The sequence below is a fragment of the Apis mellifera genome, linkage group LG6 (genome assembly GCF_003254395.2).
Source record: "Apis mellifera strain DH4 linkage group LG6, Amel_HAv3.1, whole genome shotgun sequence".
Classification (NCBI taxonomy): Eukaryota; Metazoa; Arthropoda; class Insecta; order Hymenoptera; family Apidae; genus Apis; species Apis mellifera.
The window spans coordinates 4,595,103-4,613,694 of record NC_037643.1 but is presented as its reverse complement, the minus strand read 5'-3'; the positions used below and the strand labels follow the sequence as shown (position 1 = coordinate 4,613,694).

The 18,592-nt window shown below is 26.1% G+C and overlaps 2 protein-coding genes across 3 annotated transcripts in view; one reads left to right on the top strand and one right to left on the bottom strand.

Moving 5' to 3' along the window:
* LOC724389 (calcium/calmodulin-dependent 3',5'-cyclic nucleotide phosphodiesterase 1C) overlaps positions 1–18,592 on the top strand; it is a 154,479-nt gene that overhangs the window by 41,537 nt on the left and 94,350 nt on the right. The window lies entirely within an intron of this gene.
* Hbg3 (alpha-glucosidase) lies at positions 175–11,256 on the bottom strand (the record flags this gene model as incomplete). Its single annotated transcript, NM_001011608.1, is given in 8 exon segments — positions 175–384; positions 699–833; positions 1,344–1,539; positions 2,155–2,410; positions 4,982–5,392; positions 8,557–8,682; positions 9,730–10,064; positions 11,098–11,256. Coding segments are annotated over 8 exon segments (1,704 nt in total). The 3' UTR covers positions 175–296.

Sequence of the window (18,592 nt, the reverse complement as noted above, 5' to 3'; positions counted from 1 at the left end):
ATTTTATTAAAACCATTTCATCAAAAATTCTGTTTTTAATAATATATTAAATCTATGAAAAATATTCTATATATATAAGGAGTTTTAAACACGAAAAAAATCTAATAAAGACGAGCAATAAACAAATGTGTAAAGAAAAATATTAGATACAACAAGAAATTATAAATTTTTTATACGTTTCAAAATATTTAAAATTTATTAGCTAATACATATATATATATATAATAATATAGAGAGATTTTAACGATATATGTTTCCTTTCGCCGCTTCAAAGAATAGACATATTCAGGAAGAAATTAAAAGTTTCCAAATTTAGCATCTTGAGAAATTAAGATGAAAAATCCTAAAGCAGAAACTTTTACTTGTTCATTGTTGGAGATGGACCTGTTTGAAACGAACAAAAATAAATTGATAAAAAATTAATTCAATTATGTCTACTTTTGATAGACGTTCTATAAGCATACTTTTAAAAAATTCTTCTCCAAACTTAACCAATCTTGAAATTAAATATTTAAAAATTATATTTAAAAATTTGCAAGAAATAAACAAAGAATTAGTCTGACTAATATTTTGACATTGTAATATATATATAAAAAATTATTTAAGAATGTATTATTTAAAAATACAAAAGAAATTTATAATGCACGAATACTACGATGCAATTGCTCTAAAAAGATAGCAAAAAAAATTATACTTACTTTATATCAGAGTTAAAATTGTTGTAAAACATATTCAATTTTTTCGGCACGTTATTGAACGCTTTCAAATCCACGATTTGTTCCTCGTTCGAGAAGTTCAATATTGCGTAAAGAGATCCATTATCTTCGGTTTCCCTAAAGAAATTACGATATATCGTGTACATAACTTTTCATTGAAAGATGGAGGAAACGATAATATCACGATCGATCGTATTGTAAGTTTCGATGATTTTACTGTAATCGATTATATTGCATATTTACACGATTAAAACTGAATAAAATTATGTATGCAGATAAATAATAATAGGAAATCATTGTGATAATGTATTTCTTGATATATCAATTAGTTCCTTTCACTTATATTTTCTTTTTCAATATAAATATTAGCTCTTCTTTGTATGTATGTTGGCTTACCTTTGTTCTTCTTTGTTATAAAAAATTTGATCACTATGTGTTGACGATCTAAATAATTTTTTAAATGTTATGTATGAGTGAATTTTAGCTTGATAATTAAATTTTGATTAGATATTTTGAATAATTGAAGAATATCTGTGTGAATGGTAAAATGTTTTATCGATCAATGGTTTGATCAACAAATTAATCGATCATAGACAACGTTTCCCAATTAACACACATCTATCTTACCTAGAGAATGCGAAAACATTGTCGTTCAGCATCCTCGTATTTAAATTGGCCTCTTTAAAGTATGGCGATTTTTTCAGCGACGCAAATTTCTTGAACATATTGAAGAACGAGTTCTTGTCCTTCTTTTCAGCAGCTAGATTGACAGTCTTGTAATTTTCGTTGACACGAAGCCAGGTATTAGAGCTTGAGGAAAATCCTGCGAATCGAAATTGTTCCTTATTGAATTCGTTAAAAGTTTATGATTTTCATTGTAGGAATATTCTATAATTATTGTTAAGAAATATTTCCAATGTTTTAGAATCAGTTTCAATAATAAAATATCAATGATATTTGATAAATATGATTTTTGTTCAAAATAGAATAATCGATACAAAAACAAACGTACATTCTCATTATTTTTCCTTTTCATGGACATATTACCATTAATATTAATCAATTGCATTATTCGTGTATTTAAAGTCATGCATAATAACTTTTTTAGTCTTTAAAGTATTCGAAATTATAGCAATTAATTTTATTATATTCATAATATATATATATATATATATATTTTTAAATTTAAAAATTTCGAAAATGATTAATGATTAACTTAATAATATTTAGTACCATGTACAAAATTTTTCTTAAGACGATCTCTGTGCAAAATCATTTACAATTTGCATAATTTCTCTTCTATGAAAATCATACTTTGAATACTTTTGCTTGCTTTGCAAAATTTTATTCATCTCCTCACAAAGATTAAGATTCGTTTAAATTGTCGCCTTTACGATTGAATAAAAATATCACATCCGGTGTAAAATTAGGAACTTACCAGCAGAAACTGAGTCGTCCCATTGGAATGGCGTTCTCGCGGGATCTCTCGACATCGTTTGATAGTTTTCTTTACCGGCGCCGCATCCCTGCGGATCCTGCGTATCCTCCCACGAGATATAAGTATCCGACATACCAATTTCATCACCGTAGTAATTCACGGCAACACCTGGCAGCAAAAGCGACATCGTGGTGATCATACGGGCCTTCTCCTCTCCAAATCTCGACACCAATCTCAATTGATCGTGATTTCCGGGCTGCGGATAGAATTTTAAAAGCGTTCAGCGCTTTTTGTCATTGTTGTTCGCGTGTATGATGTACGCGTATTTTCGTTTAAATATATTAACATGCGATTATAGAAGACTGTAATTATTGCATGGAAACTTCTAGATCCATTTCGTTGATTTTGTAATGATAATTAAATAAATATATTTTTGCGAAACGTTTCATAGGAATTGTTTAACAAATGGAATTTACATTATGCTTTATGGAATATGTACAGGATGATTTGTGATAAGTGGAAAATAGGAATCATTTCTCGAAGATTTCTAAATATATATATTAAAGATATATAGAATATCATTATACAATGAAAATCTCTATGTAGAAATTCGTGTTATAAATTATTGAACAATATTTGCATATCTTCATGAATAATTCATTAATTGCGTCAATGTGTCATGAAACATCCTTCATGATATTAATATGTTAATTTGAAATAAAAAAAGTTTATTTCTTAATTTAAATGACCTAGCTTAAAGTTTTTATTATCTGAAAAAAAGGGGTGAAACTTTTAACTTCTGTAGAAATTTATTCTTATCAAATTTTGTACAACTATAAGAATATTGAATTATCATTGCTGATTTCTGTTGGAAACTATTGGAAATCCATATGGAAATTTTCTATCTTTAAAATATTAATTTACTATTATTATGTCAATGTAAATACTTTTCTTTCTTTTTCCTATTATTATCTAAGTTTCAGTTCTACGAATGTTATGAAAATTCTTTCACAATTCAATAGATATAAAATTGAATATTTTAATTATCTAATTTGGAATTATATTATCAAATTATTCGAATGCGGAATATTTTACGTATTTTTTCTCGATTCTCCTCCTTTTTTCTAACAAACGTTTTTTTTACTAGTACTCCTCGACACTGAAATATCGGTTTTCTGGCTTGAAATTTCACGATCGAACGCTCAATGCGCACACGAGCTCGATGAACCTCGATGCACACACGGAATTCGAAGAACGTGAGTGGAAAGAGGCTCGTTTCGACCCTTTTCAGCCATTTCGTGGATATTTTTTAAGCTCGTTCACGCGTGGCCATCCTCGACGTCCAAAGGCAGAGCCTCGAATTCGAAACAGTTAGGTCCATCGATCGTTTTTCCAATCGAACAAGTTCGACCACTCTCGTATCGTTTGCTTCTAGGATAATTCGATTTTCCTTCGACCTACCCATCGTTTAACTTTCGAACAAGTAAATGCGTCCGCAGATGCTGGATAGTGAATCGATTTAGTCGAAGAAACTTTCAAAAGTTTTAAACGTGGGACCGAGGAACCGAGATCTACGTTTGCCAGCAAAGAAATTTCACGTATATGAAATCTTGTTTTCATATGCGTTCATAAAATTTCTATAAGTATGTAAAAGCATATAAAATATTTTAAATTTTAGTGAAAATTGAATTATTGATATGAAATAATTCAATTTGTAATAATATTAAATAATTAGATTACTTATTATTTATTATGCTTTTGTATTATATATAAGTTAATATTTTTATTAATTTTGTAATATGAATGCAAAAGATAATCTAAATTTTTTTGTTTTGTAAAAACATTTAATTCTATTTGAATTTTGATATTTGAAATTCTTGTCTAATGTGAATTTTTATCATTAATCACATTTATTATTATTTCGAACATTTATTATCTTCAAAATTTCAAGTCTATAACTACAGAAATTGTCTTCAATCAAAATCACGAATAAACAAATTCATATTAGTGAATTTCGAAAACTGTGATCTCAAAATACTTATAACTTCCTCCTTTCTAAAATTTAATAAATTTATCTCAGAGAATCATAGAATCTCTTTTGCAAATACTTTTTCACTAAATTGAACACTTGAAATTTTGAATAATAGTATAGTTTATTCTTCTGTTCTGAAAAATAAACTATTTATGGAATATAATTGAATAAATTTACCAATAAAACATATCAATGCAAAAAATTCAAAATTGCAAATAAACAAAGTTTTGCACTCTTGTCAAATCATCCATCAAATCATAAAATTCAGATAGCGTAGTACTTGACATAGTCTTTGAACCTTGAATAGGTTCAAGATTGAAGTGGATCGAAACACGATCCTATATTCAAAGCTGTTGAGATTTTCTAATCTCTTAGAGTGATATGGACAGCAATTCTACGACCTACTTTAGATTCTTTTCTTCCAGCTCTCTTTTTCTTCTTTTTTAAACTAATTATTCCTTTTGTTTTCTATCATTTCTATCACTCTACTCTTTAATTTCTATTCTAAATTTATTTAATATTCATAATTTTTAAGATTCCAAGCAAGATAATACACAACTCTTCTATAAATTAAATATTTTGTAATTTTGATAAAATTTCTTTTAAACTAAATTGTTTAAATTTCAATTAAATATTGATGAAAAATATTAGATAATAAAAAGATTAGAAATATCAAATTTTATAAAAAAAATCAATTCTAATAATCTTACTTAAAGTTATCCACCTTGAGATTTTAATAAGATTTTCAAAACGTTATTTAATTTTTTAGAAAATATTAATTTATTTATTACTCACCACCCAGTTAGGAATACCACTTGGTGGCATGTACGTCATCCAATTATCGACCAATTTTTTGAAGTCTGATGAATTTGAATCCCTAGAAACATTCTTGATGAATGCAAAATTGAAGGGAAAATCTGCTCCGTAATCGTAATATTTCATCGTCATCGATAAATTCGTGTATGCCTCGATAAGCATGTGTTTTGGTTGCGGGAATTCGTCTAACACATCTCTAAATTTGCGAACTACATTGTAGGTTTCTGGGATATCGTGAGTGTAGATCTTGAGAGTGTACTCGGTTTTATTGGGATCATTTGTTTCACCTGATAGAGGTTCGTCTAAGAATCGCATGTCTTCGCAAATGTAAGGCAGAGCATCTACTCTGAAACCATCAAATCCCCTTCTCAGCCAGAATCTGAGAACATTCTGTAACACATTAAGACAAGATATTTATTAAATGCATTATTAAATGCATAATTTTTAGCAATGTAATTTGAATCAATTGGAATCTTATTAAAATACTTACAATCTTATTTTTTATATTAAATGATATTAATGAATATATATTAAAAATAATATGAAAAAGATTCCTTAACACACGTTTTGTTTTAAAAGTATCGATAATATTTTATTTATTATTTTATTCAAATTATTAATGATAATAAAATGAAAATTTAATTTTCATTATGCTTTCATTATATCATGATATAAATTATTTGTTAATTATATGACAAAATTAAAAACATTTTTCACATTTTTGAATTATTATTGTCATTTAATAATAATTCATAATAAATAATATGTGGAAAAATATATAAAGTAGAATATATGGATCACAATGAAATTGTATGATATTACATTAATATTACTGATCCTGTTTCTGATAATTTCCAGTTCCAATGAAAGAAAGTCGAAAGTTACCGACGAAAATTAAAGACTCGAAAACTATACAGTTCATTTTAGTGAAACCGATTCTCTTACACAAAAAAATGTTATGTTACAGAAGAAGATGAAAAGAAGAAAAGTAAAAATATATGAAATAATTAGAATCATGATATTACGTTGTAACAAAATACAATGAAATATACAACAGAAAACATAATAAAAATATAATAATATAATATTGAAAAGAAAGAAAAATTAGATTAGATTAGGCTTTATTTTTTCTGTTAATTTAAATTCGATAAAGAAACGTGATATCATCACGTGTCCTGCGATTTCATTCATGGGCGTTAAAATATCCATCGTACAATCGAATTTGTATTTTATTCGAGATAGTATGTTTAAATTTCAACGATGCTTGGCCAGATTTAACTCGTCGTGTTTTCGCAATGTCCGTCGAATTTCATTGGATCGCGGTTTTGCTCCTTTTAAAATTTAAATTTACCGCGTAAATATCACAAGACATCGACAGAATTCCAAATGGATTTGAATCGCTCCAGGATTTCGTTCCGAATCTAAATTTACTTCGGCGGATTTTTTAGTTTTTTTTACACGTAAAATATATTCTCAGCACGATGAATTGAAAATTCTAATAATTTCTGATAAATTAGATGATGAATGAATTTGTATCATGATCAAAGAATGATTTTCTATCAAAAAATATCAATGATTACAATGAAAATTTTTATATATCTTTACAATTAAATTATAATTAAAATTTTTTTACTATGATTTAATTTTTAAAACATTTTAATATTTAAATATGATCAAAAATAACTACACATATGTATACACATATATATAGTAAAAATTCATTATTTCATTTTTTTCTGATCTGAATAATAGATGCGTAATATTTAACTTAAATTATTTACAATAAAAATTATAAAATCTGCAATCTCGAGAAAAATGATCACAATTTTGACATCATCTCGTAAAAAAAAAAAAAAAAAGAATATCTTGAAATATGATTATGTCTTATCTCTTTTGAAAGAAATTTATGTTATATTTCTATAATTTGATATTTCTGTATTGTGATATTTTTATAATTTTTTATAACATGAAAAAAACATTATTCGAAAACGATGGAGAAAGTTCATCTTCATTGTGTAATACAATTTATTTCCAGTTTGATAACAATTCTAAGCGTAATCTATAATCCTTTTGAACATAAGAATGATATAATAAAAAAGAAATCTGATATCAGAAAAACTTTCTGAATCATTTTTTTTTTTAATATCCTTTTATAAAATTGAATAAATATTATTAGTGAAATTTTATAAGTTACCAATTTCATTCAATTTCTTTGTATAACACTAATAAGTTTGGCAATATCAACGATACTTTATAAGTGAATTTCAATTAATTACAACAAATTACATCTGGTTATCCTATTTGATCTAAGATTATAACAGAGAAGTCTTTTATTTATAATTAATATATAATTTATAATTATAGTCAATTAGTGTTTTTTGTCAATTCACTAATATTATTAATTGAAGTTTTTATAAATATTTTTTTCTTCATTTTTACTAACTATTTTCATTATATTTCTTTAATCAATTATCTAGAAATTAAAAATTAGAGACTTTAGAATTATACATATTTTTTTTTCAGGGAAATAAAAAAATAATCTAATGTGAAGAATTCTACAATTGTTGTAATGAATTTTAAAAAATAAAAACAATACAGAAATTTATATAGAGATTGATTAATAATGATATAAGCATTGATATAATAGATAAAAAAATATCGGTATCAGTATGATTACTATCTCTTACAATTAAATTTATAAAAATTACATATAGAGAATTTATAAAATTACATAAGTAGATCGGTAGATAAGTAGAATCGGTAGATAACGTGGTTTTCATCTGATCTAAGAAATTTAATCAGATTTGAACGCAGATTTAAACGAAGTTATGTATAACAAGCTGTCTTGTTCCACATAACTTTTGATCGATATGATTCAACGTGTCTTTGTTTGATTAATTTCGTCAAGAAATTCTCGACCTTGAACCGAAAATGGGATTTCATTGTTAGATAAGAGATGATATCAATGTAAAGAATATTTTTTTATGAAATCGATAGATGGATAATTTATATATACCGAAATTCTCATAGATTTACATTAAATAATATAATAATCAATTGATTTGTAACTAAAATTTATTTTTTAAATTTTATTTGCTTTATTTATTACTATTATAAAACAAAATTTAAGAGCATTTACTTATAACTTATGACTTGTGAAATTATTATTAGCATTGTTTGTTTGTAATTTCTAATTCGTAAAATTTATTTCCATTTTATTACCAAACTTATTACTGCTATAAAACAGAATTTATTAGTAATATCTACATATAATTTATGACTCGTGAAATTTCTCCAATATTAGCTCAAAGAGCCTAAGTTTAGATTATACGACACATACAATATTTCAGATTTATATATTTTTTTATAACGAACTCCATTTAATGAAATTGTTTAAATATTACATATTTTTTGATCGAATCTCATGAGCTAAAATTTGAACTGTGGAGTTTCAATAAATTTAATATATGTAATGTATTGTATGAAAAAATATTTCATAAAAAATTGAATTTGATTTTCTCTAATCTTAAATACAAATAATTCAGTGTACTCACTTGCATATCATCCAGTACAACTGGATTATAGTAATTTAGATCTGGTTGTTCTGGTGCAAATTGATGCAGATAATATGCCTGTCGTTCTTCCCGCCACGACCAAGCTGATCCACCAAACACGCCTACCTGTATACAAACACGCATACGTTTATATATTTAGAAAGTGTACAAAAATGAGATAAAAAAAAAAAAATTAAAAGAGATTACTTCGATGTAAAGCTTTGAAAAATTTTTTAATCAAAGTAAATTAAATATACGAAGTATTATCAAATCTCGAATAACAATGCGAATTTTATAACAATGACTTTTAATAATAAAATAAAATATTTTTCAAAACGTGAATATGTTTTTTTAAACAAAATTCCATATTTTAGTTTGAAATCATAAAAATAAAAATTAAATTATGAAAATTGATTGAAATATTTAAAATTGACTTCCATAAATGTCATTCAATATTTCGATATTGAACTATATATTGCTTCTATTTGAAAACAATTATAACAATTAGAAATATTAAAAACATAAAAAATGGATTTATCTAAAATGACTATTACTTTTTTTATTAGCAAACAAATCACTATTTGTCATGTATAGTATGATTTCAAAATAATGACATTTGATCATTTCTATTTTCATTTTTCTTTTTAAGTAAATCTTCAACTTGTTTATATATATAATCCAATCTCTATATCTCTTTCGTCTCTTATCTTGCATTCTTGCTAAAAAAATCCAAGATCAATCTATAAAGTATAAGTTTAAAGTGTTATTTTATCAAGTATACTTCAGATTCTTTTATTCCAGAAATCTTCCAGATTTAATATCTATTAACCGAGATTTAATTTTTAGCAATTATTATCTTTTGTGAATTTTCATTCCAAGTAATCTTTAAATTTCATCAATTCATTTCATTTCATTCTTTGATAATAGCTTCTAAAAATTAATGAATTTTGCTACTGAATAACATTTTAGTAATTAAAAGTTACTTTCTTAAAATTAAAATTTTTACACAATATTTTTACACATAATCTTTCTTATATCAATTTTCAATTATTCATTAATAGCATTGCTAGTACTATACCAATGTTTGCTTCCTTATTTTCTCCAATATCTCTTTATCCTCAATAATACCCTTGAATCTCAAAGAATTTTTCAAACAATTTAAACAATGCTTACCCAATTAGTTGGTGGAACACGTTTGCCATTTACAATTTTTCCTGGATGCCAAATGTAATAGTTGTTATAAGGTTCAATGTTTTTCAAACTCAACTGGAACCATTCGTGTTGATCAGATGTATGATTCGGGACGAAATCCAAGATTATCTTCAATCCTTTCTCATGTGCAGCACTGACTAGATTATCTAAGTCTGATATGGTGCCAAATATGGGATGAACGTCGGTGTAATTCGAAATGTCGTAACCAAAATCGACCATAGGGCTTGGATAAATAGGGGATAACCAAAACATGTCGACCCCCATTTCGAGAAAATGATCCAATTTTTCTTTAATACCTGAAAAACAAAGATGAAATATTATTGACTGGTCTCTCTTTCGAAAAATGAATTCTCTTTTTCTCGAAGAGACATTAAATCTTTAATTTATACTCAAAGTATTCGAATAAGAATAGAATTCAAAAAATGTTCCGATTTCATTTGAAAAAGAAAAAAAAAATTAAAAAAAATATCTAACACTTTAAAGTTATTTTTCAATGACATCACTTGTATCATTAATCTCACAACCGCGTAAATTTCGTAACGAGCATCGCAGAAATGCTGAAAGTCTCTTCCGAAACACGTCGTTTTCAAGCCGCGTCAAAGCGTCGAGAAAAAGACGAGCGAGAAATTTTCATTAAAATTTATTTTCTCCTGTTTAAGCGACATTAACTTGTTCCCTCGAGTGTTTCACATCCCTTTCTGCGGTTCTCGCACTTTCCCTTTCTCCCCCGATTAACAAGGGTACGGCGGTTAGGTCTCCCTGTTAATTATATCCGCGCCACGTTTACCTGTGTACCTGTTGTTACATAATGGGGTAAACAGATCGAAAGATGAGGCGAAAAGGAAAAACAATTATGCCGGTGTTTACTAACCATGACTAACCTGCGTGATTCCTGACCAAACGTTTTATGATTAATTATCCGATTATTATAGTACGGTTATATTTTCTGGTGATCTTTGTTACGATTACGAAGAAGGAAAAAATGAAAACTTAATCTGCATATTTTATATAAATATAAAATATAAATATAAAATATCATAAAGAATATGCAGATAATATATATAAATATTATTATTTGTTATAATGAATTTGATCATGACATAACATTTAACAATGAAATAATGTTATTATTGAAATTATAAAATACAAGTTATAAATTAATAGCTTTAAAAATAATAAAAAATTTCATTTCATACACAATATTTCTATACATCTTCTCCATATAAAATATTGAAAAGATTTAAATCTAATTTTTATACACGTAATATAAAAATTTAAGAAAAGCAAAAATGAAAATTATTAATAAAAATCATAAAAAGGAAGACGAACCTTCGATATCACCAATACCATCTCCATTGCTATCCTTGAAGCTTCTCGGGTAGACCTGATACACGATCAAGTCCTCCTTCAAGTTTTCAGGGAGCGGCTTCCATGCTGCGTCCACAATGGACAATGCCATAAGGCAAAATACGATTACTGCCTTCATGCCTGTTTAACACACAAAACGGATCGGTGAATATGAAATTAGTTCTCTAATTAATCGCATGATTTTGGACTCGACACATTCTGTGCACGATAACCACACATGGTTCGCAATTCAACACCTACCTTTAATTTAAGCGATAGAAAATACAGTGAATTTTAAATAAAACAAATCATACTATTTCAGATTAATTAAATATTGAAAAAAGAATTGATACGTATAATACTAATTTATACCGTTTCTTATATCTTCCAAGAATTATAATTTGATAATAATTTAATATCACATGTTATTTTAACACGATTGGAATTAATTAATTGTAATTATATTTATTTGAAGTGTCTCGTCAACTTGATAACATAGACTGCGTTGAAATCTAATGACATCTTCCCTTTTATAGCACACGTTACGTAATGGACCACCGTCTACAATTTCTGTAGCGAACACGTGTTCATTGAACAATCGTATTAAATTTTATCAAAATATCTTTCATTTGATTTCCAAAGATGAATAATTCTTTCTTCGATAATTAAAGTGTCTTAGAATTTAAAATTGTGATTTTTCTCTTTGGATCAATCGAAATTGATCGATACAATATTGATATGTGCGATTTATGAAGAATAATATGATTTAAATTTCGGGAATTGACAATTGTTGCAGCAAGTGTTTTCTTTACCTTTTGCAATAATAATAAGTTTTAAAAATATTCATATATAATATATATAATATCTTTTTTTTGTTTTCAGAGCATTTAATTTTATTCCATAAAAACAAAAAAAGTCATGCATTAATTAAATAATGACACATTTATTAAAAAGTTTTAAAAATTTAATTCTCTTGAATATATGTTTTATATTATGCTCTGTCCTTCCGAAGGATATTTCATTGAAAAATAATATATTATCATGTTTCATTATCGTTTAACACGTTAAAAATTTATTCGATTTTTCCTTATTGGATTTCACTTTATTTCTGTTTTATTAACGTGCGGTAATGAAGTTTTTCCTAACAAAAAGAGAACTTCCCATTCTTCGGTTATGAAATTTTGTACTTCACGTAAACTATCGGCTTTATTCTACACTGTTACATATTTTGTTTTTTAAGCTTTCACGTAAAAATTATCGATCAAAAGTATACAATCTTGTAAAAGAAATATAGAAGAATTTTCAAGGATATTTATCAATATGAAGATATTATATTAAAGTTTGTTTTATATTAATTAATTGAGCATAATTATTTATATCTCTGTGAAATATCTTATTTATAAATATTGCTTTATGAATATTGCTCTTCAAAGTTATTTTAAAGTTTCATAAAACAATCTAAAATCATTTCAATATCAATAAGAATGGTATCAAGATTATAAAATTTTGATTAAAATTTTGTGTCACTTCTAATCCATGAAATTTTACTTTTATGAATAATGTTTTAATTTTCGTATTTTGTTTGCAAATATTCATATAATTTGATATTATGTTATAAATTAAATGTGCATATATATCTATTTAATTCTATAAATATTTCGCAATTAAATCCTATAAAATTCAAAATTGTTATGCATATAAATGAAACATCTAGTTTACTGTAAATATATATTTAATTTCATAAAATCTAATAATCTAAATTAATTCCAAAATCAAAATGATAATTATAGAAAATGATATATAAAACTTTTATTTACCTGCAAGTTTTCTTATGAATTTTTAAATTATGATTACATAGGATTCTGATTTAATATCTGAAATAATATTGATATTTCCATTAGAACGAAAAAGTTTAAAGTGTTAAAAATTTATTCACAATTCTTTACATTAAAAACTTTATCACATATAACATTTTCCCTTAAGACCATCATTTTTCTTATACCTAAACATTTCTCTTTGACATTAAACTATGAAAATAAAATGATTACATCAAATAAAATTTATTTAACATGAAATTTAAATATTTGATTTTGAAGATAGATAATATAAGATAAGATAAAATGTAGCACTCACGTTATAAAAAATTTTTTACCGTAACAATTTTACTTATGCTTTTTCAAATTAAACATTCTATCACTTATCCACGTTACTTTTTCTCAGAAATCTTAATTTCATATTGTCTATTGCGATTCACCTTCTGAATCATCTGAACGTAACAAGAACTGCGTAATATAGTTTGTAATTCGACGACATGAGCGTCATCATCATCTCAATTCAATGATAATAAAGAAACAAATCATAATCGTTGCTGACCTACATGTATATCGATCTTTTGTATTAATGACAAAAGTAACATCCATTGCTCATTTTTGCTCAATGCTCAATTATTGCTCATTGCTCAAAACAAACTTCGAATAAAAATCCACTATAGAAGTAATAGATTTTTGAAGGACAAAATTATTAATAGGAAGATTGTTACGTGATGTTACATATGTATTATGTAACATAAATCAATATACGTATCGTCTTTAATCTTTAACTGACATTGATTAGAATATATCGAATTGAATTTCAAAATGTTTCATTTTAATTTTTATTCTATGTTTTGCAATAAATTTGGATTTTCTTCTCGATAAAGATAAAAATACAATATACTTTAAAATTCTGTACGATCATATACAATAACCTAATTCAATATTATAATTTTGGAATCAATGCTAATTAATTATATTTTAAAGTGACAGAGATAAAGATACATTTCAAAGAATCAAAAAGTGATTTTATTAAATTTTAAAAATTCTGCAAAGTTTAGAAAAGTAACTAGATTTCAAAAGTTTGGAAATTTCTAAAAATTTTTTATAAAAATTTTAAAATTTACGAATTAGTTTACGAAATAATAATAATAGAAAACAATTAATTTTCGACATCACTGCTTGAATCTTCGATCTTCAGACACCGAAATTGCGGGACAATATTCGGTCTGTTTCGCGGTAAAGGGTAGCATTCTAGCATTACCCAAAGCAGTAAGATACACCACAGTTGATACGCCACATTGAATTGACAATGCCTCAGACAATTTGAGATTGTAGAATCACTATTTCAATGTCTATAGAAATTTGAAAATCAACCCTCGATTCTTAAATCGTCTATTATAGTTTTTTTTTTTTTTATTGAAATTATAAGATTTTAAAATTTATAATTTGAAAATCTTAAAATTCGCATTGAACCAAGAATTCAAGAAGAATAAAAAAATCGTAGAAGCTCGATTTTTATAATGAGATTCATTATAATTAATCAATGGATCTTACGATCTTTGAACTCTTAATTTAAACATCTCACAAAATGTCGAAGTTCAGAAACCCGTCCCAAATAAATCCCCAATAAATCTAGAGGCGTAGAACCTCGACCTCCACTATTGGAGACATAGATCTTGCCCCGAATTACATCAAGATTATACGACATTGAACTCTACTACCACAAGATACTAAAACTAGATTGCAACAATTTCGAATTGCTGTAGCTCAGCAGATCATGAATCTTCTAATTTCGTGTCAAACTCAATCATCAGAAATATAATTTAATTTAAGTTTCGAAGTACCAACTCATTTGATTGACATCTTGATCTGAAATTTGATTAAACTTGGTAATTTAAGTTTCAAGATTATTAATTTAATATCTCCGAATTCAGATCCTAGGATTTGCATCCTATTACTATGAGAAGTATTTCTCACTAGGAGGAATAAATTTCTCTCAAATCATAAATTCCACAATATGCTGCACATCGTTATATAAGTTTCACTTTTATGATATAATAGAGCTGATTAAATTCAACAGTTACATTAATAAACTTTCAATGGAATGTAAAGTTTTACTGACAGATCAGAGTAAATTCTACGATCTCGTAATTACTGAACTACTGTCTTTTGAGAGGTTTCTTGTGTTGTACAAAGCAAGTGTATTGTTAACAAAGAATGAAGTAGGTATCATCTCCTTAGATTGATAGGTAATTACTCTTTTGACTCTGCAGTAAATAATCTTGTATTTTCATGGTGAAGTTTAAGTTTATATAATGCTAAAATCTTAGAGAGAAGAGAGAATAAATATAAGCGAGAATATATGTAAACGTGAATGAAAACGGTGAAATGAAAATAGAGGGAACCAAGGCGTATATTTGTTTTAGGAAAGAGACGAAATCATTTCTTTATTTTTATTGTACACATAGAAATGAGAGCTCTTTGATTCTCTCTATAATTCAATATTAATTGAAAAAATAGATATATGATCACGATTATTATATCAGTTTATTATACGATTATTTATTAATACTCTGTGTAATTATCTTTCAAATAAATTATCACAAAGAAAGGAATCACAGAAAGAAGTCACTGAAAAGTATTATAATATTTAAAATATTTCTAATTTTATTTTTCAAAAATTGCGATAAAAATATAGTTATTATTAATCACAAATTTAATTATCAAATTTTTTAATTATCATCCAATTTCTGCATTCTTTTGGAATGTAATAAAAAATCTATCGTACAATTCAAGTTAAATAATGTCTGATATCCGGTATATATCGTGATACTTTAAAACTCCAAGAACATTCCATCAACATATCGAATGTTGTCAGCAAGAGGAAAAGGCATTTTCAATCTTGGCTATCGGGCTGTGCCACGGGTTTATATCTATCGATACAATCTAAGCCAGCGATATTTTGCCCAAAAGATAGTTGGTGAACCAATGGATCGCAAGCTCGAACGATACGGAATTTGAGAGGGTGGACTATAAGTGGCCATCATAAGCGAGCTGCAATCCTCGATCTTTCCGGTCGAAGGAATGTTATGGTTTACGAATTTCCAGTTTAGGGTTTAGTAAGGTTATTATGATCGAATAATCTTGGTTATTCGATCATAACACAATCGATAAACACAATGTTTGATAATTAGAATTCTCTCTAGAAAATTGATAATGATTCTTGTATAATTGATTCTCTTATTTTATATTTCAATATAATTAAATAAATTAATTAAATGAAATTCTATCATTGTTATTAAAATTTGAATCTTCTTCTATTATTAAAATATTTTTCGAAGAAAAATATGAAAGAATCATTATCGATATTGTTTGATTTCTCATTTCAATTTTTTCCAAAATTTTTTACAAGTTAAGAGAACTAGAGACAATTTGAAATAAATTATTCCATATTTATTGTTTCTCACATTATTCATCATTTTATTAAATGTATTTATTCGTTCATTGTCAGATATTATAGTTCATCATGCATCCAAATTAATAATTGATAGGAACATTATCCGATATTGGTAGAATGATTGTTATTTAACTTCAGAATGTGTGAAATGATTATCATTTCATTATTATTGAGGATTAATCGTAATCCCTTTTGCCGTAATATCAATGCGTATAACGACACTAAGATGGATAAATCATGAACGTTACACGATCGTTAATCAAATTTACACTTTGATCGCAACGTTCCAGCCAATGGCTGAATATAATTGAATAAATTCAATTTCAGATGTAAGCTGTACATGAGTTTCTCATGCTTATTCAATCAAAAAGCTTATCTTTAAATGTGTAGAAAATAATCATTATTTTCTTTTTTTATTTTTGTTGCACTTAATGGAAAAACCATTTCAATTTGACAATTTTTCAAGAATATTCAAATCTTAATATTTATGTATTTCTTATTATTATCTTATTATTATTGTATTATTTATGTATAATTAACTTTATAGTTAACTTTTTTTGTAATTTTATCTTCTTTAATTAAATTTTAAAAAATATAAGATAGATAATAATAAATCAATTTATTTTATTTAAAGTTTTGTTTCAATTTTTTATATTAATGTATTATATATCTATAAAATGCATCCATATTAATACAGTTATTTAGTTATTTTGCCTGGTTGTTCTAATATGTTTTAATCAGCTTTGTATTAAAATTTTCCAAAATTAGTTTCTACATGAATAAACATTAATGGAGTTAAAAGTTACATAGAACAACCATTATTAGTTGACGTAGTCTATGATTGTATAGACAAGGAATAATAAGGTATAACATATCATTTGTAAATTATCTATTATTACTTAAGCTCGTAAATTAATATTCCTACTAAAATATGATCAATAATTGTTTTATTGATTTCCATAACTTCTTTTTAACTTCTTTTTAAAAAATTCTATATACACGTTGTAAATACACGTTGTATATATTCATATATATATGTTTTGATAACAAGACTTCCAATCCAAAAAAAATTGCTAATTTTAAAAATTAAATATATACAGTTTTTATAACATTTGTGATTATTCCGATTTATAATTGAATTAATTTACACTTGTGTACGATATAAAATATTCTCATCAAATTTAATTTCGCTGAATTAATTCTCTATTAACATTATAAATTAATTCATTTACATACGTACGAGAACACTGCGTCGCAGGACTATTTCAATTTTCCATTCGCAGAGTACAAACAAACATCATTTGCATTGAATAGTTTATCTTCGTGGCACGGGGTTGAATTATCCTTTGAGTCGTAAGAAAAGCGAGGTAAATTCGATGGAATGATGCATGAGAATTCTATTACATTCATATTCAACCCCTTCACATTCGTCGCACGCGTTGATGGGTAACGGGTAAAAATGAAATTTTCGATAGTCATGGTTCCGTGAACAGCCATTCGATAAAAAGCCAATCATCTTGACGGTACCCTGGTCTTGTTTGAATTTTCGGGATCTCGTTTAGTCGACCGTACTCAATTCAATATGATATAAACTATAGGTAATATTCAATATTTTCTATTATCAAATCTTTGTATTCGATAATAAGATCGTAAGAGAGGGGATCAATGATCGATTTCACTCATCATGATTTAATTCAAGTAAATAGAAAATATATCCAAGTTCAATTTAAAAAATGAAAGAATTCATTTTTTCATGATCGAATTAAAATTTGTGTGTTAAACTTTTATATTGTTATACATTCATTAAAATTTGTATTGATTGAGTTTTAGAATCAGTTTTTATTCGAAGCAACAAAATATCGAACGACTTGCGTCCAATGTTGAATGAAGCACGAAATTCGCACGGAATCGAAATAAATTTAATTATAACTTCGCCTCGAAAATTGCGTCGTCATTATGTTTCTGCTTTTGAAAACAAATAAACTGAACTTTCCGTGAAAATCTTGTTATCGAAAGTATTATACGTAGACATTCAATTCAAATATGCAAATGAATTTGATTCTTTCCATAATGCGCTTATGATGTTAAATACGTGTTATAATTATATTGTTTTGAATATATAATTGATTAAAAACCGCGTGGTTATTTTAATTTCATTTTTTCTTTTTATTATTAATGACAGAAGAAAAATATTTTTATTAAATTA